The 21,215-nt window shown below is 62.0% G+C and overlaps 1 protein-coding gene across 4 annotated transcripts; it reads left to right on the top strand.

Moving 5' to 3' along the window:
- The first annotated feature begins 3,854 nt into the window (after positions 1 to 3,854).
- Positions 3,855 to 11,061, top strand: MRPL23 (mitochondrial ribosomal protein L23). Of its 4 annotated transcripts, none has more exons than XM_036875846.2 (5): positions 3,855 to 3,994; positions 6,296 to 6,418; positions 7,309 to 7,391; positions 7,981 to 8,054; positions 10,857 to 11,061. In XM_036875846.2, the coding sequence occupies exons 1-5, from the start codon at positions 3,978 to 3,980 to the stop codon at positions 11,007 to 11,009; spliced, it is 450 nt and encodes a 149-aa protein (XP_036731741.1). In that variant the 5' UTR covers positions 3,855 to 3,977; the 3' UTR covers positions 11,010 to 11,061. The 4 variants fall into 4 exon arrangements, with proteins under 4 accessions (XP_036731741.1, XP_057362722.1, XP_057362721.1 ...); XM_057506739.1 differs by lacking the exon at positions 3,855 to 3,994 and adding an exon at positions 4,929 to 5,512; XM_057506738.1 differs by lacking the exon at positions 3,855 to 3,994 and adding an exon at positions 5,754 to 5,984.
- Positions 11,062 to 21,215: the final 10,154 nt, after the last annotated feature.

Raw genomic sequence — 21,215 nt, 5'->3', positions numbered from 1 at the left:
AGTGTAGCTAGAAAATTCTACGTCCAGATGGCTTCACGGGTGGGTTCTACCAAACATATCAAGAAGAAATACGGCAAATTATATACAATTTCTTCAAAACTATTTTAGAGGAGGGAATTCAACATTACACAAAATGGGCATGTCATGACCAAGTGCGGCTTATCCCAGGAAGGTAGGATGATACAACATTCAATTATCAATCTGAGGGTCACTGTATTAACAAGCTAAAAAAGAAAAACCATAGAATCATCTCAGTGGGTGAGAAAAAGCATTTAACAAGATTCAACATCCATGCATGATTTAAAAAAAAAAAAAAGCTCTCAGCAAACTAGGAAGAGCAGGAATCTCCTCAGCGGAAGGAAGGGCAGCTAATGGTGAAAGATGGTTTTCTTTCTCAGAACAGGAAAAGCCGGGGGCGTCTGCCCTCACTGACACCCCCGTTCGGCATTGTGCTGGAGGCTCTTGGGAGCACAGCTGAGGTCAGGGCAGCTGGCCAGGAGGGAGAGCTGCGCCTGCTTTCACAGGGCAGCTCGGAATAAAGACAAAGCGCGTGTGCAGGGGGACGGGGGGGAGGGGAGCTTCCCACTCACCTCCCACCTCTCCAGGCCCCTTGCTCCCTCTTTCCAACCAGGCTTCCTTGCTCCTCAGGGTCACCTGGGGCTGGTCTGGGGACATTTCCCTGCCCAGCATCCTGTGTCTGGGGACCGGGGCTAGCCATTGCCCCTTCCCAGCCGCCATCATGCCTGCCCAAGGGCGGGAGAACCCTCCATGGAGACAGCGCTGCAGGGAAAGGTGCCCTTTGCCCAGGGTGGGCGGGGCCTCTGACAGCCAACGGCTTGCGTCCTCTGCCACAGGGCCCTTGCACTCTAAGAGCCATCTTCTCAGTGAGGCTGCTCTGACCTGCTCATCTAAAATCTCAGCTACCCTCCCACCTTCTGTTTCCTTCCCCACGTGCATGTCTGAAGACACCCGATGTGCGTCACTTGTCTGCGTACCATGGGTCTCAATGGGGGAACACGTCCCTTACAGAGGCAGAGATTTTCCCATGTAGCTGTCGGTGCTGTTTCCTTACCTCTAGAAGGGGTCAGGCGTGAAGCTCGTTCACAGTAAACACTGGTCAAATGAATGGGTGAGTGTACAAATGTGTGAGTACACCTGTGGCCTCTCCCCTGCCACCCACCCACTTCTCATCTGCAGCCTGAAGATGTCCCTCGCCCTGTGGCCTGAAAGAAGAGGCTCCCAGCCTGACTTGCAAAGCTCAGCATGTAAGCGGCTCTCAGCGGAGAAGCCTGCCCATCGGGAGCTTCACCAGCATTGAGCTCTGGTGGGGCCCCAGGTAGGGGCGACTAGCAGATGAAAATGCATGTAAAAAATAAAAGTACATCCCTACACACCTATGAGAGTGGCCAAAATCCAGAACACTGGCACCCCGAATGCTGGCAAGGACGAGGCACGGCAGGGACCCCCACTCGCCGTGGGTGGGAGTGCAGGTGGTGCAGCCGCGTCGGAAGATGGTTTGACGGTTCCTTACAAAGCCACACTCATTCTTACCACGCGATCCAGCAATCACATTCCTTGTATTTACCCAGGGAAGCTGAAAACTACGTCCACACCAAACCCCGCACACGGATGTTGACAGCAGATTTATCCGTAACTGCCCAAACCTGGAAGCAACCAAGGCATCCTCCACGGTGACAGATGGACTGTGGACCAGCCCGACGACGGTGTTATTCGGCACTAAAGAGAGACGCGCCATCGGGCCAGGAGAACACACGAGGGCCCTCCCACGCACAGGACCACGGGGGAGAAGCCGACCTGGGAAGGCCACGCGCTGTGAGCCCACCTCCATGACACTCTGGAAAAGGCGACACTGTGGGCCGTGGGGGGGGTCAGTGGTGGCCAGGGGCTCGGGGGAGGGGGGTGAACAGGTGGGTCACAGAGGATTTGTAGGACAGGGAACTACTCTGGATGACCCTGGGTGGTGGCTACATGTCATGACACATTTGTCCAGACCCGGTGAACGGGGTGCCACCAAAAGTGAGCCTCGCTAAGCCGTGACTGCTGTTGTTGATAATGTTTGCCCCTTGGTCCATCAGTTGTGACACATGAATCAGCCAGAACAGATGTCAATGATGGCGGAGGCCAGGGGGCAGGCAGTACACTGGACTCCCTTCTTTTCTGTGCAATTTTTCTGTAAACCTAAAATTGCTCTAGGAAATAATCTATTAAAAAACAAGAAGAAAATAAAACATGGGTTATCAGAGTGTCTTATTTAACCAGGCACCTGCTTTCTTACCTGGTTGGCCTGGCCCCGGGAAGCGAGCTGTTGACCTCAGGACAGGCGAGTGAGGCCGTGAAGGGACGGCTCCGAAGGAGGGAGAGAAGAGAGAGGCCTCAGGCTGCCGCCCGACCCGATGCCCACCTCTGTGCTCAGACCTCCGGGCCTGAGACCATCCCTGCCTCGCCCTCCCTGGGACCTGAGCTCCCTGCTCAGACACCCTGTCCTGGGGATGGCAGTACCCACCAAGCCCAGGGCTCAGTCCGCCCACCATGCTCTCCCACTCAGTTCTGAGCCCAACATCCCCCACATCTCCTACCACATGACAGGTAACATCACACCTGCCACCTAGAATGTGGCCACAGTTGTCAGCGCCTTATAAAAAGAGCCCCATCCTCCAGCTCCACCCCTTTCCCCACTTCCCTGCACGCCCTCCCCTTGGGCCCTGCAGAGGCCCTGGCACAGCAGCCACCTCGCCACCAAGCCCGGGCCCTCTTCCCACAGGGCCTGGAGGACAGCCGCCCTTCTCAGCGCCTCCTCCAGCAGGCAGGCTGAGGCCCTGCAGGTGCAGCTAACCTGGACAGGGCCCACCTTCACCCCACTAAACCCACTTACATCATTCCCATCATGGAGCACACGCCAGCACCCTCCCTGTGGCCCAGCCCCTGGCACCCTCTCCAAGGCCCCATCCCCCCACAGGCCTGCTCCCCACCTTGCCCTGCTTCCCGGGGGTCCCTTTGTCCTCACAGCTCACTTGCCCGTGCCTTCAATGCCCTCTCTGCTCTGGGACCCAGCGAGCAGAGGAGACCTAGGAGGGGACGGGCCTGAGCCCTCCCCTCCCCACAGGCAGGGGGACCTAGATCCTGTCCTGTAGAGGGGGTCCCCTGAGTGGTGGCCTGGGTGGGGCTGGAAGGGGGCAGGTGGAGAGGACAAGGGAGGCCAGGGGCTGCACAGGGGAGGCATGGCTGGGGGTGCCCGAGAGGAGTCCCAGGGGATGGGGAGAGTGACCCAGGACAGGGACCCCAGCCAGGCTGGCCAGAAGGGCCGGGGGTGGGGGGCCTTGGGGTTCCAGACCAGGAGAGGGAGGAAACACCTCAGACCAGGTGGAGAGAGGAGCCTTAGACCAGAGACAGGCCCACCAGGCCTTCCCGCTCTCCCAGACGGGTGGTGGTCTGTGGCCGCTGTGACCTACACCCGTGGGCACCTGGTGAGGGCATGTTGGGGCGTCTGGGGCTCAGCCCCAGGGATGGCTGAGGGGAGGGTGTGCTGGATTCAGGGAAGGATGTGGGGGAGACATGCCCGCCGAGGTGCTGCGGGGCATGGGTGGGACGTGAGGGGCAGGGCGTCAGTGGGTCTGGGGGTTTAGGGGACCCCAGGGGCATAGTGGGCTTATGGGCTGTGGGTACTTGCAGGGGTGCAGGACAGGGAGTGAGGCTCGGGCTCCAGTCATTTGGGGTTCAGAGGTCGAGACTGGGCTGTGGACCCGTCGCGAGTCAGGTGCATGGGTCTGGGTGCGGCTCAGACGCGCGAGGCACCGTGGGCCGGGGAAGGGGCCAGGTGTGAGGGGTGGGTGCGTTGTGCAGAGCAGGGACGGCGGGGCTGGGCGCGTGCCCACGCCCTTCCTGACGCCAGGGGTCGCTGTGGCGGGTACGCGCTCGCCGTGCGCAGCCCTCCTTCCGGCCGCGACCCGGAAGCTGCGATGGCGCGAAACGTGTTGTAAGCCGGGATGGGGCTGGGGGGGCGGTTGGAGGGGGCGTGGGCGACGGGTCCAGCGCGGCCCGGGTGGGGGCGGGGGTGGGAGCGTGGCCGGTCCGGGTCGGGGTGGCGGGCGGCGGGGACTCCCTGCACTCGCCGCCAGCGCCCCCGAATGGGCCCGGCCGGCCGGTTCAGCCACAGCGCGAGCGGGAAGCCCCCGTGCGGTCCGTGCACCTGTGCAGGTGCAGAGGGGCCGCCGGCGCAGTGCGGTTGGGCTTGGCGGGCGCGCCGCTTTGTCCAGCGGGTTCGGGAGGCCCCGGGGCCACGAACCTCGGCGACGCTGGCGCCAAGTTGCGAGCACCCCGGGGCTGGGAAAGGAGCAGGCGGTGCGCTTGGAGGTGGGTCCGTGCGCTCCAGGGAGGCCCGGAGAAGGGCGGTGTAAGTCCGGGAAGACGAAGTCCCGGGGCAAAATACCTCTAAAAACCGAAATCAGTCAAAGGGAGAAATAAAGTTTAAAACCATTTATTCCTTACAAACTGCAGGCAGGCCCACCTCTCCCTCCTGCTCCAGCAGCAGCAGCAAAACCGGCCCTCCCCTCCTCCCCTCTCAGGTACAGATAAGCCCTCCTTGCCCAGGTCATTACCCACCGATATGGGGAAGAACTTCCACCCCTGAGGAATGATGCAAATGCACTAAAGCCTTACTTCTCTCCACCCTTGAGCGCCTGTTGATATGCAGATGTACTAAAGCCAGGCGAGATATTCCTGAAATACTACAATTTTACCCACAGGCGGACAGGACTTGGGTATGGGTGGGATGCGGTTGGAGGTGAGGGACAGGGTGAGGTCGCAGTGAGTCACCCTCGGGGCCGCAGGGAGGTAGTTCCTTGCGGTGTTAGGTGGAGGTGCCCGGGACCCGCGGGAGCTGTGAGGCGGCGCAGGAAGGCCGTGTTCTGGTTCTGGAACCCAGGAGGACGGGGATCGTCAGCGCAGTTTTTTGCGCACCTGGCAGATCCTGGGCCCCAGCAGGCCCTGGGGGCTGGCCTGACGTTCAGCGTGGGGGGCTCTGGGGGGATGGGAGACTTGGACCCTGCCAGGCTGGGGCCTGTCACCTCCGACCCACACACGGGGCCTCTCTGCACACCGCTCCTCCAACAGGCCCACCCGTCAGGGCTCACACCTGGGTTTGGTAGGTGGAGGGCCCAGCCAGGGCTCTCCCCTCTCCACTGTGGCCTGACTCTGTCCCCTGCAATGCCACCAGGGGAAATAAGCGAGTCCCTTGGTGAGCTGTGGGCCTGAACTCCCATGGAAGGTAAACTGAGGCAGGCAGCTGTTCCGTCGGGGTCCTGGGAGGCAGCTTTAGAACCTACCGTTCCTTTCTGGCCTGTGGCCGGTGTCCACCCCCCAAAGAACACTGCAGGTGCGGACTTGGTGACACCCGGGTGGAAGGTGCTGAGGATGCTGCGGCCTGAACCCTGCCCTCAGAGAGCCCCAGCAACTCCTGCCCCGGCCACCCCAGCTCTTCTTCCTCCCCAGGCTTGTGAGGCTGAGAGCCAGCCTGGAATTTCACTGGGTGCTCCCCAAGATCGGGGCCCCATGTGCTGCAGAGTGGCCCCAGGGTGCGGGTGAGCCGCCATGGCCTGTGCCCCCGTGCCCACCCTCCACCACCCGCCCCTCACAGCCCTTGGAGACTGCAGGCCCTCTTGCCTCCCTAGCCCCGAAGCCGTGTAGTCCCTGCGCCCAGGCCCTTTGGCAGTGGCAGCCCGCACCTTTCCAATGGCCTTGCTTACTTTGGGGGTGTTCAGGGTGGGCAGAGTGGTGACATCAGCTCATGGCTGGTGAACTGCAAACCCTTACCCTCTGTTCATTCCTGTCTCGAGGAGAGTGTGCAAGAGACCCCCGCCCCCGTGGTGGGGCTGAGCTGCTGTCAGAGGCCAGATCCCATCTCATGGAGTGGAAGTGATACATGCTATCCACGGGCCTGCCCCATGTGGGGCCCGCTTCTGTGGCAGGTGACAGCCAGGCAGTGGTCACGGGCTGGGGGAACTGTCACTTTGAACAACACATGTCTCAGCCTTGCTGCCAGCCTGTTTTGGTGGGGGCAAGGGTGGGCATGCGCTCTGCCGGCCTCTCTCGAGTCACTCCTTGGCCCTTTCCAAACACCAGCCCCGAGGGTCAACAGCCCCACCCACTGAGTTGGTCTCAAGCTGGGAGCCCACACTGGGCAGACTTGGCGAAGGAGGCCTTGGGGCCTCAGGACAGTGGGCTGTGGAGAGCCGCCCCTTTGCTTCGTGTTTGTCGTAAACACAGATCTCTCTCCCAGGTACCCCCTCTACCAGCTGGGCAATCCCCAGCTCCGCGTCTTCCGCACCAACTTCTTCATTCAGCTGGTGCGGCCCGGAACGGCCCAGCCCGAGGACACCGTGCAGTTCCGGATCCCCATGGAGTAAGCCCTGAACAATACGGGCGCGGGTGCCCCCGGGGGGCTTGTGGCACCTGCAGTGTCACGGGTCAGCTTATGTGTGTGGCTCATGGCTTTGCAAACACTGGCAAGGGCCTGGCGTTTGCAGAGCCTGCAGTGGGGCTGGGCTTGCCACCTCCCTGTGCCTCCATCTGGGAAGCTGGGGGAACACCCAGTGTGCTGATCCTCCCTCGGGAGGTTAGGCCATGAGTCCCAGCGCTGCTCACCACAGCTGTCAGACCCTCCTTGAGGTCCCTTCTCAGAGGACTGGTCACTGAGGGTCACAGCCTCCCCATCACTCAGACTGCAGGGTGCTACTCCGAAGTCAGGATGTGACTGTCCTAGGCCATAGGCTCCAGGCGTGGCTTGAGCTTCTGTGCCAGCTGAGGGTCTGCTGTCAGCCTTAAGGGGACAGGAGAGGTCCAGGGCCCGAGTTTCTAGTGGCATTTGGGGTGGAAAAGTCATGGGTCCTAGCCTGACGACACCTCCGCTGTGTGCTCTTGGAAGGGACCTCATCGTGGGCAGCACCTGGATGGGACCAGCCATGGCGGCTGGGCTCTGGCAGCCTTGGGTACTGCCGGCTGTCACTTCCCTCAGGCCTTGGGGCTTGACCCCTGGTGAGTGGTGCCCCGAAGCAGGGTGGCTGCAGCTCACTGAGTCCCTGGTCACCCCCCACCCCATGCATGCAGGAGGGGAGAGCCTGGCTGAGCACCAGCGGCTGCCCCTCGGGGCACAACCCACTGGGCTGAGCGGGCTTCTCCCTGCCACAGGGAGGCTGTGCGCCCCACCCCCGGGGCTGCCCTCCATTGGCTCTCGTGAGCAGGCAGGCAGCATTTATGGTAACCTGGTTCAACCCTGTCTGTCCACCACCCCAGGATGACCAGAGTGGACCTGCGGAACTACCTGGAGCGCATTTACAACGTGCCTGTGGCTGCCGTGCGGACGAGGGTGCAGCACGGTGCGTGCCCGGGGCGGCTGCTGCACTGCTGCAGGAGGGCTGTCTCCACAGCTCACGTGGCCCATGCCCTCCCCAGCCACCCTGTGGGGTCTGTGCTTGACATGGGAGGAAACCAAGGCGTGGGGGCTGAGGTGGCTTCCCAGGGTCCTACATCTTATGGAGCAGAACACGGCTGCAGCTCAGGTGGGCTAGCCCCAGGCTGCAGCCCCATCCTCCCCGGAAGCTGGGGCAGTGACACAGAGTCCTTGCCACCTTAACTCCTCCTGTCCCCGATGCTGTAAACCTGGTGACCTCCAGTCTGAGGTGCAGACAGCCAGCGAGTTACTGTGCTCACAAACAGGAGAAGCTGTATTCTTGAACCATTTTAGACATACCTGGGTTTTTAATGGAGCAGAGATCCCCAGGAGTGTGCTTGCCCCCATAAGCTGGTCTGTAAACAGCTCGCTGGTGTCTGACATGCTGTGATCTGTAGGAGACCAGCCGATTCCTCTCTGTGTGCCTCTTTCTAGAAAGCGGGTCCAGATTAGCTGGACTGGAAGTTTCGTGCTGGGAGTAAAGTTCTATCTGGTCCCCTCCCTGTTCCCTTCAGGTTCCAACAGGAAGCGGGATCACAGAAACGTCAGGGTGAAGAAGCCGGATCAGAAGGTGGCCTATGTGCAGCTGGTGAGGGCGCCGCGGCACAGAGCCCCGAGTCCTGGGCGTGACTTTTCACGACCGTGACCTTGGTTTGGGGGATGCATGATTGTGCAGCAGCTGCTGCTCAGGGGCTGGGGGTCTTTGGGAGGCAGATCTCCAGGCCTGTGGCGCAGCTCCGCCTGCGCCTGGTTCTGATCCACAGGTTGGCCCATTGGAGGGGCAGGCACAGGTGCACTGGAACTTATCAGGCTTTTGCTCTGATCATGCATTGGGCACAGACAGGCCCAACCAGGCCAGGGGCGTGGGCACAGACAGAAACCAGACCCAGCCAGGGGCCGCAGGCCGCCTGTCTCTGGGGAGCCTGTCCTTGGACAGGTCCTGGGCTAGGAGCCAGTTTGTGCCGAGGGTAAAAGGTGCTGGCAGCCAGCTTGCTGCACCCTGGAGCCCTGGCCGAGGCCCCTCCGTTAGGTCCGTTGACTGCCCCGCCCCTAGACCGCTGTGGGGGACTCCAGTCCTCAGTGTCAGGTAAACCACCTGCCTGGGGGGCCCGGCGGTGGCCTCTGGCCGCAGCCACTAGATGGCAGTACTGCTCCCATGGACACACCCTGGACCTCAGACTCATTTGGGATGTTGGGAGGTGGTTTATTATAAGGTCAAGTTAGTGTGGCAGCTTTTCTGAAAAACAGTCACAGTTGTTCTAAATAGGTGCCCCGTCATTATTTGGCCTGATACTTGCTGTGCATGAAATTGGCCAATGCAGGTGGAGAGAGCGATTGGCCTTATAAAGGTGCCCGTGCCCTCTTAAATCAGGCCGTCTGTCTTTGCCATGGCATGCGGCTGGTGTCTCACATGTTGGCATTTGCCCCGAGTCCCTCCAGCAGGCAAGCTGCGGTCACCAGTGACATGGAGTCCGTCGAGCTCCCACACGGTCCCTGGGCCCCACCTCGGCATGGAGACTAAGCTGGGTGGCACTCAGGCTCAGCCGCCCGCTCACCCTTCTTCCTCTGTGGGGCCCGTGGGAGCCGGGGCAGCACAGCCACCAGCAGGGCCCTGCCGGGCCCGGTTCCTGCCCTCAGACCTTCAATGTGCAGTGGTCCCCCCAGTCCTGGCTCCAGCGGACCTCTGCCCGCCCTGCCCTACCGCAGGGGTCCCATCCCGTCCCAGGTGTCCCTCTGGGCCAGCCCCAGGGCTGCTGGCAGCAGAGCTAATGCCCCACGTGCGTGTCCTGGCTGTCCTGCATCCCAAGCTCTAGTGACTGCCTCAGCACCCACACACCCCAAAGGGCATCGACCTGCACACAGAAGGCTGCTGTGTACACGGCCTGCCCAGGGGAGAGTGTGGCTGCTACTGAGGGCCGGGCAGGAGCGCATCAGGGTGCAGGTGAGGGCCCGGGGCTCCTAGGACCATGCCACTTCCCACGATGACCTTTCTGTTCTTCCTGTTCTTTTCTGCTGATCTCGCTCTGTCCTCCTTGGGAGGGTTGAGGCTTTACTTTGAAGGTACAAGTGAATTTCTCTAGGAAGTGAACCCTCAGAAGCCATGGTCACAACACAGATGGCTGTTGTCTCGTAAGAACTGCAGGATATCTCTCACCCGGTCCTCTGTTTTTTCTCAGGCGATTGGAGACTTTGTATTTATACCTTAAAAGATATAAATATACCTTTATATCTTGGGTTTTCCCGCCTCAGAAAAGTAGCAGGACCACCTTGGTGTATCAAACATAAACTCCGGGTCTGGGTAGTCAGTGCTGCGTGGGAACTGTCGCCCTTTGCTGTTTTCACAAAGGAAGGAGGTTTTGAGAGGTGTGAGCCGGCCCCCCTGCGGGCTGGATGCAGCCGCTGCCGCGTGGCTCTGGCCTTTGCTGCTCGCCCCACAGTCAGAATTCCCCGGATGGAGTACGGGGGCAGTTTTGGATCATACTCAGCCGCCTGCCTGCCCAAATCCAAATTCCTTTACAAAATGGGTCTGCCAGAACAAGGCACACTTCCTTGGTTTCACTTACTAGAATTTTCCAGATGCGGACATGGTCCTTCAGCCGCCTTGAACCATCTGGCATGGAGGGTGCTGCCCTGGGAGCGGTCTGGGTGCCTTGTTCCCACCCTTGTCCTCAGAGCTGTTCTGTGATATATGGCAAATTGAAATGGCACCTCAGAGTTGCTTCGGTCCCCGGGGCGTGAACGTCTCCCTCCTCCACACTGACGGGGGGCCAGGCTGGTGCCCTAGCCCAGTGCTTGGGGGTCTGAGCTGGGACTTGGCCAACATGGACACATTCTGAGTGTTTAGTGAAAGACGTAAAACCAGTTGATTTGCAAAGTGGGCCTTGATTCACAGACCGCTGTGTGTGTACGATTCTGTGTCCATTGCTCAGCTTTCTTTGCCAAGCTCTGAGCCAGGGGAGAGGGAGTCTTTAATGTGGGTGAAGGCCTTGGGTGTTTTGGACAGGGAGCACTTTGGCATGGCACCAGAGGCTCTCCTCTGCCTGGTGCCGCCCCCAGTCTGACCAGGCTGCCACCCCCCCCCACCCACAGTGAATGGGTGCTTTGCTGGGGCTCCCGCTGCTGCAGAGCAGACACCTCCAGAGAGGTGACGTCAGTGAAAGGGGGCTTTGTCCAGAGTAATGGCTTCCTGTGGCTAAAGGCCAGGCCGCGGCCACTGGGATGCGTGTTTTCCAGGCAGGGATATCTCTCCTGACGTTGGCCATGTCTGTCCTGTGCACATGGGTCTGTCACGCACCTTCTGCCTTCCCTCCTCCCAGAGGCCAGCCTGCTCCAGGCAGCCCCTGCACGTCAGAGCTGCAGACCAGCTGGAGCGCGTGTCTTTCCCCTGCAGGCGCATGGACAGACCTTCACATTCCCAGACCTGTTTCCTGATAAGAAGCCGAGCCCTGAAGGCGGCTCTGTTGACAACAGCCTCTGGGACCTGCAGCAGAGGCAGAGCCAGGACCCCCGGCGTGGTGGCGTCCCCGACTGGTTCGGCCTGTGACAGCCCGTGTGGGTGTGGCCCTGACCCCAATAAAAGCCCTGCGTGTGGAGAAGTGCCAGGCTCTGTCTCTGTCCTGCTCCCCAGCAGCAGGGCCAGGCCCTCTCTGCTGGTGTTGGGGTGCAGCCTGCTCTGCGCAGAAGCCCCCGTGGGCCCTGCACACGGCGGGCCCCAGGTAGCCTGTCGGGCTGACGCGACCGCATATACAGCTCTGGTCCCGAGGACCTCAGGCGAGGCTGGGAGCCCCGTGAGCAGGTTGTTAGTGCGAGCACGTGTTCCAGGCCGAGGGTCCGGTTTGCGGGACTGGTGGGTATTGAGTGGGGAGGGGAGGCAGCTGCGGGGGGCAGAGGTATGCGGGCTGCACAGGCAGAGAGGTGGGCCCAGGGTGGGCGTCCAGAGAGAAGGCGCAGGACCCGCAGCAGAGGGCTGTGAGGTGGCCCTGTGCCTGGTGCCCGAGGCCTCTGCTGCCCAGGTCCTCAGGGATCGAGCCCAGCCCACGAGCCCCACTGCGCACACGGCGATGCTGGCACATGGCAACTCAAGGAGGCCGCGCGCGGTAGCTGCACCATCTGAGCGCACGTGTGTGTAGGCCTGATGCTGAGGTGGGTTTGGGGAGCAGGCCAGGACGCGTGGTTGGAAAACTCAGGAGAATGGGCCATGACACCCCGAGGTGTGCAGATGCCGCTGGGCCTCAGGGACCGCGGTCCTCTCGGGCGTCTGGGACGCAGAACCACGTGGGAACCCCAGAGCTGCTCTGCTCTGGTCTAGGTGAGGGCTCTGGCTCTTCCTCCGCCAGGGGCCTTGCAGGGGGTGGCCGAAGTGGGGAGCTGGCTCGGCCACCCCTCCACCCCAAGGGACCCTGAACAGGGGCCCGGGGCCTCATAGCTCCCCTCCGCCTGGACGGTGAAGGTCAGGGCAAACTGCTCCCTGCAGTGCTGATTTAAAGTGACGAGAAGGGTCTGGAAGGAGACAGGAGTCAATGGTATTTTCCTTAGAGAAAGAATTCCTGGGACCACGCGGCCCTGAGGACCCCGGCTCAAGGCCTGGAGAGGAATCCCATCCTCCATCCTCTGCATTTCCGGAACCCGCCACCCCACAAGCCCCAGTCCCTCCCACCGCTCTGCTGTCCTGTTCCTGCAGCAGGTGGGCTGGGCCGAGGCTGCAGAGCCCCTTTCCCAGGTACCTGCCCCTTGGGAGTTGGCCTGGAGGGGAAAGTGTAGGGACAGGCGTGCGGTTTGCTCAGGGTTCTGGGAAGCGGGCCTTCAGCTGGGGCAGCTCCACCTCAGCCCCAGGCACAGGACGGGGAGGAGGGGACCCCTCCCCTCCCGGAGGCCTCCTGGCTTGCACTGGGGAGGTAGAGGACCAGAGTCTTGGGAGATCCACCTCTGCCCTCAGACGGGCTGCCCGGTGGCTTACCCATGACTCAGTTTTGCCTCTTGCACAAGTCAGCTAGGAGGTGGGGATCCAGACCTCAGCCCCGGCAGCCTTACCCCCAAGTTCCCCCACGCATGGGACCAGAGGAAAATCTGCTGGGGCCCCTAGCCCATGAATGCCTGGGCAAGACCTCCATACGACCTGTGCAGAGGGAACCACGTGGTTCCCCCATCGCTGGACATCCCCCCCAGGGGCACCCAGGCCAGCTCCTGGGGGAGTGAATGGGCCAGGGAAGAGAGCCCATGGCACTGCCTCCATTTGCCCCTTGCCTTCTGGGGTGTTCATTTGTCACCAGGCAGGGGGAGTCCATCTCCTTTGCAGGAGGGAAGCAAGACCCAGTAGCTGCAGGTTACCGCAGGCAGAGGCCTGCGTGGAGGGGGCTGAGGGCCAGGGCCTGCGCTGGGCTGCGTCTGTGCTGATGAGTTACAGCTGCAGCAGGCCGGCTCTGGGGTCCACAGGGACACATCCCAGACCCCCCAGCAGCCCCAGGTGAGGCCCACCCAACCACGGCATGGGTTGGAGCTAAAACCCTCTGGCCTGTGTTGCCTGTGGGCATCGGGGTTTCCTCCTCAAGCCCTCCTTGGAGCTACATCTCGTTGTGCCCACTCCAAAGGCATCGCTTCCATACCTGGGTGCAGGTGCCCGCCCAGGAGCTGGGGCGGGTCTGCCAAGGAGCCCACGCAGCGTCTGCAGCCCTGCATCCACCCACCACGGGCTCCCTGTTTTCTGGCCCCTGTGTGCCCAGCCAGGGTGCAGGCCCAGGGGCACAGCCGTTCTGAGCTGGTAGAGGGGAGGCCCCACTGTCCTGTTTGGAGCTTGGAAGCTGGATGAGGTGTGGGTGGGGTGCAGGCAGGTGTCATGAGCTGCTCAGTGGCCAGCGCCAGGTGTTTCCACAGAGGCTGGAGGCTGCCATGTCTGACCCTGGCACCTCACAGGGCAGGAAGTGTGGGTGGTGGGCTGTGCCTCTGCTTTCAAACAACTTCATCGAGACAGTCACATGCCCAGCAATCCACCTATTGAGTGTCACGTGATGCCCTTTAGTACATTCCCAGTTGTGTGTGTATCACTGACTGATTTGAAAACGGCACCCTGTGACCCTGTGTCTGCTGCAGGGCTCCCGGCGCCACCCCGGCCCCTGCCACCCCTGAGCCTGCTTTGTGTCTGTGAGCTGGGCTGGTGGCCTCTGGGCCCATGCATGCTGTCGCTATCAGGGCTAGCCTGGAGGCTGGGTAATGCCCCACTGGGGGTACAGACCTCGTTTTCTGTATCTCTTCATCCCTTGCCCCCACCTCCAGGGCCGTGTTTTTTAGTTGCTCTGGGAAGACCTCGCCTTTGGCCTGTGGTGTTTCCTGTGAGGCTGGGGCAGCCTCGCCACGCAGAAAGACATCTTTCAGTCCCTAACAGGCTCCGCAGGCTGCAGAGAGACTGTCCAGCCTCTGAAACCTGGATGGTGCTGGGAGCTCCGCCTCGGCCGGTGGGGGCAAGAGTGTCCACTTGAGTGAGGCAGGCAGGGGAGAGGCTTTGCAGCCCTGGGAACCTTCCCAGAAGGCCACATGCCCGCCCTCCCTAGGGACACTCAGCTCTCAGTGCTTGCTTGCCAGGTTTGGTGGCTTGATACCCGTGAGCGTTCCCCACACAGTCGGCGCCTCGGGCGGTCCCCAAGTCCCTGTGCATGTGGGCGCCTTCATGCCTTTGTAGTTGCCTGGACCCGTATGTCCCTTCAGGGCAAAGGAGGCCCCCCTCCCGTGTTTGCGCCTCGTGCTGCGCTAGGACTGCAGGGCAGACTGGTGCCTCCACGTTCCACCTGAGGGCCTGTCAGCCTTCCCCGGCCCCCAGGACCCAGTGGCTTCTGGGGCAAAGGGAAAAGGCCTCGAAGGGGCTGGGTCTCTTACCACCATCCTCTCCCGAGGTTTCCACCCAGCTCAGCCTGTCGGGGCTGCACCCCACAGGGCTGGGCCAGTAGGTGCCCTCAGGGACCCCAGGGCCACTCCCCACACAGCGCACAGGGTGCATCTGCGTTTACTCCTTCCCCACTGAGATCATACCCAGCACCAATCCCCCAAATCACGTCATTATTTCTTTGTAATTGGGGCCTTTCCTAGTCAAAATAATCAGCATTTTTGTGTTGTTCCCACATCTGGCTTTGATTGGCCGCAGCCTCCTCGGGTAGACGCTGTAGCGCTGACTCCAGGAGGAGGGAAGAAAGGTGGCCTGCTTCCCAGCTCACACAGGCCGGGCTGTGGGTGGTGGGCGGGGAAGGAAAAGCAGGCCTCCCCCGCACGCCTCCGCTCCCTGCCTGGGTCCAGCTTTGCTGGGTGGATCCTGGTTTTGCCTTTTCACAGTTGGGGCCCTGGGGGTTCCCCAAAAAGGCCAGATTGTCTCCCTCTCTGCGGCTCGCACGGCATCTGTGGAGCCCCCAGCAGATGCTCCCAGCACAAATTTTCAGCCCTGCTGTCCCTCACTCTCCAAGACAGCAGGCCACTTCGCCATTCATTCCGGAGTCTGTCCCAACCCCTCACTGAGGGACAGAGACGGAGATTCTCAGAACGCACGCCACAGGCCCTTCCTTCTGCACGGACTCCAGAGGGAGTCGAGAGAGGGGGGTCCCCGGGGGCCTGTGTCCTGCAGGGATGGCTCTGCAGGTCGGAGGCAGGGCTGCGCCACCTTCACTTCCTGGGGAAGCTTGAGGCTGGAAGGTGGTTGGCTGGTGGCTCCTAGAGGAACTGCCCCAGGGACACTCCTCTTCTTCCCACACGGGCTCGGAGCCCGCAGCAGAGCACACCTTTGCACAGCGACCTGGGCTCCTCTGAGAGCACCCCCCAAAAAGCCCGGGTTTAGGGCACCCCTTTGCTCTCTGAGCAGCTCCCCTGAATGCTTGCCCCTTCAGTCCTGCTGGCCTGTGTCCGGGAGGGTAATTCTGTCCCCCAACCTTATGTGGGTCCTGGGCTGGCCCTCCTGGGCCCTAACACTGGCAGGGAAAGGATGGCCCGCACTCCCATTTGAGGGGAGGTGTGGTTGTGTGGGTAGTGATGAGGCTCGAACACCCTCGGCACAGGCGGCACAGTGTCCGCAAACCTGAAGCAGGGTGTCCTGTGCTCCGAGCCCCTCGCCTATGCGCGCACAGGAGGGCCCTGGCTGTCCACCTCCTGCCCTCCGACCCGGCTGCCGTGGCTGTGGGGTGGACCGGCCACAGACACTGGGTGACCAGCATCGGGGAGCCCAGCCTGCAGGCGTGTGTCCACTGACTGCACAAGTTTGAGCTTGAAAGTGCTCCGGGGTTGGGGGGTGCTTCAGGCGGGGGGGCCAGCACCCCACAGACCCTGAGCTCATGCCCCTCACCCTGCACCCCGCAGCTGCAGGCCCCCTTCCCTCCAGTGGGGGTGGTGCCTCCCAGAAGCCTCTGAGGCAGGCCAGAGCAGGGCAATGCCGCCCCTTAAGCAGAACAAGGTGCTGGCCTTCCATGGCTCACTTCACAGAAGTGTTTGGAATTCCAGTCCCAAACAGCTGAATGTTCCTTACCAGGTTCTCCCTGCAACTTCACTGGCAGCCAGGGTCCTAAACAATTCCTATAAAAACCATGTCAGCCCCAAATGGTGTGATGTCTGATTTGTAGCACTAATAAGACTGCGTGCCTGCTGCCAGAGCAGGGCCAGCACATGCTCCACTCTGCAGAGGCCCAGCTTCCCACTGGTGGTGTGCACGTGTGTGTGTGTGTGCACAGGCATGTGAGCGAGGCATGCCCTTGTGGGGGGCAACCGCAAATTGCTGGATTCCTGAAACTCCAGGGTGCTCCACTAAGCCCCCATAGTGTGCACTCCCTGACCCCTCCTCCCACCATCTACCTCGCTTATTAACGCTGTGGCTGTAGAAGTCACAGGCTTGTGTGACCAGATGTCCATGATGGTGGAGGCCCCTCGCCACTGGACAGCCTTGTGGGGTGGGCCTGCAGGCTGGGCAACCAGGTGCTGCTGCAGCCTCATTCTCGGTCTAAAATGTGGGAATAACGTTGCTGGCCAGGGATGAGACAGGAATGCAGCCTGGCAGAAGGGTGCCCTGACCACCGTTCTCGGGAGCCGACCTCTGGCCCATTCCCAGGACCCTGTCCTCCATGCCTTATCCTGTTCTCCACTCGTGTGTCCTGGCATCACAGGAGACCTGGAGCCCCCTTTCCCAGCCTGGGTCTCTGTCCCCATGGCTGTCTGTCCCTGCCCCAGCAGCCCCTGAGGCCTGCCACATCCTGTGTCCCTGCTGGCTGTGACACCTCGGCCCAGCTGAGCTCCCTGAGTTGGCCACAGCGTGGCAGAGCGCGGGTCCTCGCCGGACACCATTCAGTGGGAAGGCTCGGTACATCCGCCCACCACAGCACTGTCCGGGCCGACAAACCTCGGGAGGTGGGGCTGGCACTGGGGCTCCTCCACCCCCTGGGAATCCAGTCGCTGCCCTGCGCAGCCCCAGATTGGCCATGTCCTCCCCAGTGCCATCAGTCCTGCCAGCCTAGGGTGGGAACTCCCTTCATGTTGGCACCTGACCCTGAGGAGACAGTGGTGAGGCCAGGAGGTTGTGCGGCCACCTCCTGGGCATCAAACCGCATGTCACTCTGCCAGTGTCCTGGGCAGCTGCAGGGTTCTGTGTCCCTGAGGACCAGGGCCTGGCTGGGCCCTGGCAGTCTCACCTCTGACGACTGTCTCACATACCAAGCAGCCCTGGGCCCAACCCCAAGGGCTGCCTCCACTGCCTGCTAGGCCCAGGCATCTGCAGTGCCCCTCCGCCTGTGTCTCAGGGTACCCCCCAGGGCCTGTGTCCTGTTGGCCAATTTGGGGGTCGTGGTGTCCTTTCCTCATAAGAAAACCAGCCCCTCCATGCCCTGATTCCTCCCAAGGCGCCCTCGCCCCACATGCCTGGCCAGTGGAACTTGGGGTGCGTCCCTGGAGTCCAGGCTCCCAAGTCTCCCCATCCTGCTCTGCTGGGTGGGCCCTCGGCTGCCCTCAGGGCTTCGGGTTAGAGGTGTGTGTAGGAGGGGCTGCTGGGCGAGACTCTAAGGGGGTTCGGGAAAGGCCCCCCGGCCCCCACGAGGGTGCAGCTGTGGCTGAGACTTTCTGGGGGCAGATGCTCTCAGAACTCCAGCTCTAAGGTTTGGGGCCGTTGGTCCCCAGAGCCCAGGACCAGGGAACCCACCCGCCAGGTCCCCCTCTGGGTCTGGAATGAGCTGGTGCACGACCATGCCACGCTTGCCCCTGTGCCCTGGGATAGGCAGCACGAGAAGGTGCCTCCTAAAAATAAAAACCAGGCGCGAGCCCATGGGCTGGTCCTGAAGGAGGCCCTGCAGGATTAGGACCAGCTGCCGGTCCCCTCCCGGCCTGTTCTCGCCTCCCAGAACATCCTCTCCTTTCCCTGTCCCCTGGCCTCACCCTGGCTAAACCCGCTTTGGGCCCTCAGCTGGTACAAGATGGGAAAACTGTGTTCCAAGCCTCCTTTGGGGCTTAAGGGCTAAGGGGAGCCAACAGCTGCCCGGGGAGAGTCATGAGGGAGCTGGGAAGGCCCTGTATCTGGAGATATCCTGTTGCCGCCTGAATGCCGGGAAGCCTGCGTGCCAGCCCTCCCCGCTCCTGCTAGAACCGAAAAAACTCAGGGAGGTGGGACAGCTGTCCCCGTCAGTCAAGATGACCCCCGCCGGCGCACTGGTTTCTGCACTCCCCTGACCTCAGGCTTTCCCAGGGGCTGGGACTGGGGGTTCCTCAGACCCCAGGGCCAGAAGGCTACAGGGGCCCCAAGAGCACCCCGGGAGGGGATGGCAGGGGGCCATGCTGCTTGCTCAAGCACCCTTGCTGCTGGCCTGGTCTCTGGGTCCCACACAGGCCCCAGGCCTGCTCTAGTGCTGGCAGAAGCCAGCAGTCAGCCATGAGCCCTGAGCAGCAGGGTGGGAGCCACAGGGGTGGCTGGGGGACCAGGGACATGGAGTGACCCATGGGGAGCAGCCCAGGCCACGCAGGGTACAGGATGGGGAGAGTGCCCGTCACCTGAGGCCCGGTTGCAGGGGCCAGACAGAAACTCAAGAATGCGGGAAGATTCTCACGACAGGAAGCAGAGACCCCAGGCGGGAGGGTGGCCGTGCAGCCAGAAGGCTCCCGAACTGGGCGGGGGACACGGGGTGGGGTGGGGGTAGGCGCCAGCCAGGCGCACTCGGCCTGGCACGCTGGGCTGCATGCTTGCCCACAGGGCTCATGGAACATTCTTGCTGGGGGCCGGGGCCGGCTGAGGTGTGAGTCCCAGAGGGGCGCCGGGTGCTATAATGGGTGGTGAGGCACAGTCAGTCACCTCTGAGGTATGGCTCTGGGCCGCGCCCACGTCATCACCATGGCAATGCCAGGAGGGGCCAGCAAACAGCCCACAACAGAGTGGCCCCCTCTGTCCTGGTCGTCCCCTCGAGGGGGTGGGACAGCCACAGAGACACCAAGTTTGGAAGAAGTACCTGGGCTGGCCTCACTGGAGCCCCAGCCTGGGGTGTGTGCACCCCTCTCCTGTCCCTGCCTGCCCAACCCCAGGCCAAGACACCATGCACGATGTGTGCAAGGGGCTGGGGGGCTGGGGCAAGGTGGCCAGCACCCCCCAGTCAGGTTCTCCAGGATGTTGGGGTTTGTCAAGAGAGACACTGTGTCCTGGAAACCCAGTTCCAGGGGCTCTCTGGCCATCAGCTCATAGGACAAGTGACCCCCACTCTAGGAGGGCTCCATCTCCAGTTGAACCGGGGACTCCAGAACCTGCTGTAGCTTCCCCACTGCTCAGGGTAGTGGGGTCCCAGGACCGCTCAGGGCAGGGCTGGGAGGGTGGGCGGGACTCCGCCTGAGGGCGGCCGCCTGACGGTGGCAGCAGTGTCACACAAGGAGGGTGGCTGCCGGCATTCCGCAGCCTGGGGCCCCCAGCCCCCAAGCCAGGTCACTCGCTAGGAAAGGTGCCTTCCCATCAGCCTCTCCTGAAACAGGCAAATACAGATTGTTTGGGGTTCTTGGTCCACCTTTCATCCCTGAGGCCGGCATCTGGGCCAACCTGGGCAGCTCAGAACCCCAACACCCATGCTTGGCCCCTGGGAGGCTGACAGCTGGTGTGGACCTACAGCCAGGGCCTTGGGTGAGGGACCGTGTTCTACAAGGGTCGTGGGCATGAATATACATGCATCGTGTCCCCCGAGGGCAGCGCTGCTGGCCAGGAGGAAGCCAGACGCTCCTCAGGAAGGTCATGGGCTGGGATGGCTTTCTGTCCTTCCCGGCTCAGCTGTCAGCAGCCAAACCCGCCATGCTGGCTGGGAGTCCAGGTCTAAATCAGGGTCTGAAGGAGAGGCCGCAGGCATCACCAGGACACCTGAATCTCCAGGACAGCACAAATGTCCAGTCCCACTACCAGGGAAGCCAGTTCACCCACAAGGACAGGAGGGCGACAAACGTTCCCAGAAGGTTGGAGAATGCCCATGGGGTGGACGGGCCCCAGAACACACACAGGTCCCAGAAGTGTCAGCCTGCACAGGGTCACCCCCTCCCAGCCCAAGCAGGCCCCGCCCACCCCTGCGTCCGGCCCAGGGCTGCTCGGTTAGAAGGTTAGGGTTGGCCCCATCTGGCACGGCTGTGTGGGAAAGAGATTATGGCGTTTCTGATGTTAAATTTTCATGCCAAAGTTTTCAGCATGTAGTTTGAAAAGCATGTTTTTCCAAGTAACACTGGAGGGGAGGGGCAAGAAGAATGTTAGGTCTGCTCAGTAAGACTGGCCTTGGGGACAAGAGGGCCCCCGTGGTGCTGCAAATGCCTCCCCTCCCCAAACAGGAGGTACCTATCCCAGCTAGCCCCGGCCAGAACCCCTCCGGCCACTCAGGTCCTACCAGCTGCCCCGGCCCCTCGACCTCAGGGTGGGTGCTGAGCGCTGGCATGGGGTCACGCTGTGTTTAGTGCCCCATCATACGCTGTCCCTTGTCTCGTGCGCTGGCCCCAGACAGCCCCACTAACATCTGCTGGAGGGTGGGTGGTTGGCCATCCTACCCACTATGTCAGCGGACGGGGGGCCACCAGGAGCCTCGGGCTGGGGGCCGCTCCATGCCCCAGGTGGGCCCAGGGTTCTGGCTACGTTCCTGGCTTCGGGAAGCAGTGATTGAAACGGCCTGGCCACTCATGTCTTCTGGTAATTGAAGGGGCCACTTGGGAAATGCCATCTTGAGCTTGTCTGTTGGGTCATTTTGATTTGGGGATTTCCAAACATCGGGGCTACAAGAGGTCAGCCCACTGACCCCAGCCTGCCTCATTATGTCACAGCCAGATTGCTGTGACACCTGATGGAATCCAGAAGGCCTGAGCCGGCGGCAGACCGGAGGTGGGGGCAGGGCAGCGGGCCAGGGGTGCTGCGTGCTGCCAGCTCTGCTCGCCTCAGAGCTGCTCACGCCCTGGACAAAGTTGCCTCCCATCCCTGGCTGCCTCGGCACAGTCACCTGGGCCCCTACACCCCCGACCCAGCCAGGCCCAGCGTCCCACTGACTCGGCTCCTAATCACTGCCGGGCCCGCATGTCCTCACCCTCACGGGCCTGGTTCCGCCCTGGACACTGCCCCTGCCTCCTCCCACCCAGATACTGCGACCACCCCTGCTTTCCTTCCCACTGCCTGTGGGGTAAGGAGCAACGTGCCCCCCCCCGCCCAGCCCCACAGAGCCGCCCACCGCCTCCATAGCCAGGGCCCCTCACCATCCTTCCCTCTGGCTCCCATCACGTGTTCCTTGGGGGACCATCAGACTCAGATCAG

The sequence above is a fragment of the Manis pentadactyla genome, chromosome 9, assembly GCF_030020395.1.
Source record: "Manis pentadactyla isolate mManPen7 chromosome 9, mManPen7.hap1, whole genome shotgun sequence".
NCBI classification, from domain to species: Eukaryota; Metazoa; Chordata; class Mammalia; order Pholidota; family Manidae; genus Manis; species Manis pentadactyla.
The sequence above is the reverse complement of the archived record's forward strand: the minus strand, read 5'-3'. Positions and strand labels throughout refer to the sequence as shown.

What these genes read in the sequence shown, in the direction of transcription:
- MRPL23 (XM_036875846.2), top strand. An exon ending in GCGGACGAGGGTGCAGCACG is followed by an intron (nt 7,392 to 7,980) that starts GTGCGTGCCCGG and finishes TGTTCCCTTCAG; the next exon opens with GTTCCAACAGGAAGCGGGAT. An exon ending in AGGTGGCCTATGTGCAGCTG is followed by an intron (nt 8,055 to 10,856) that starts GTGAGGGCGCCG and finishes TTTCCCCTGCAG; the next exon opens with GCGCATGGACAGACCTTCAC.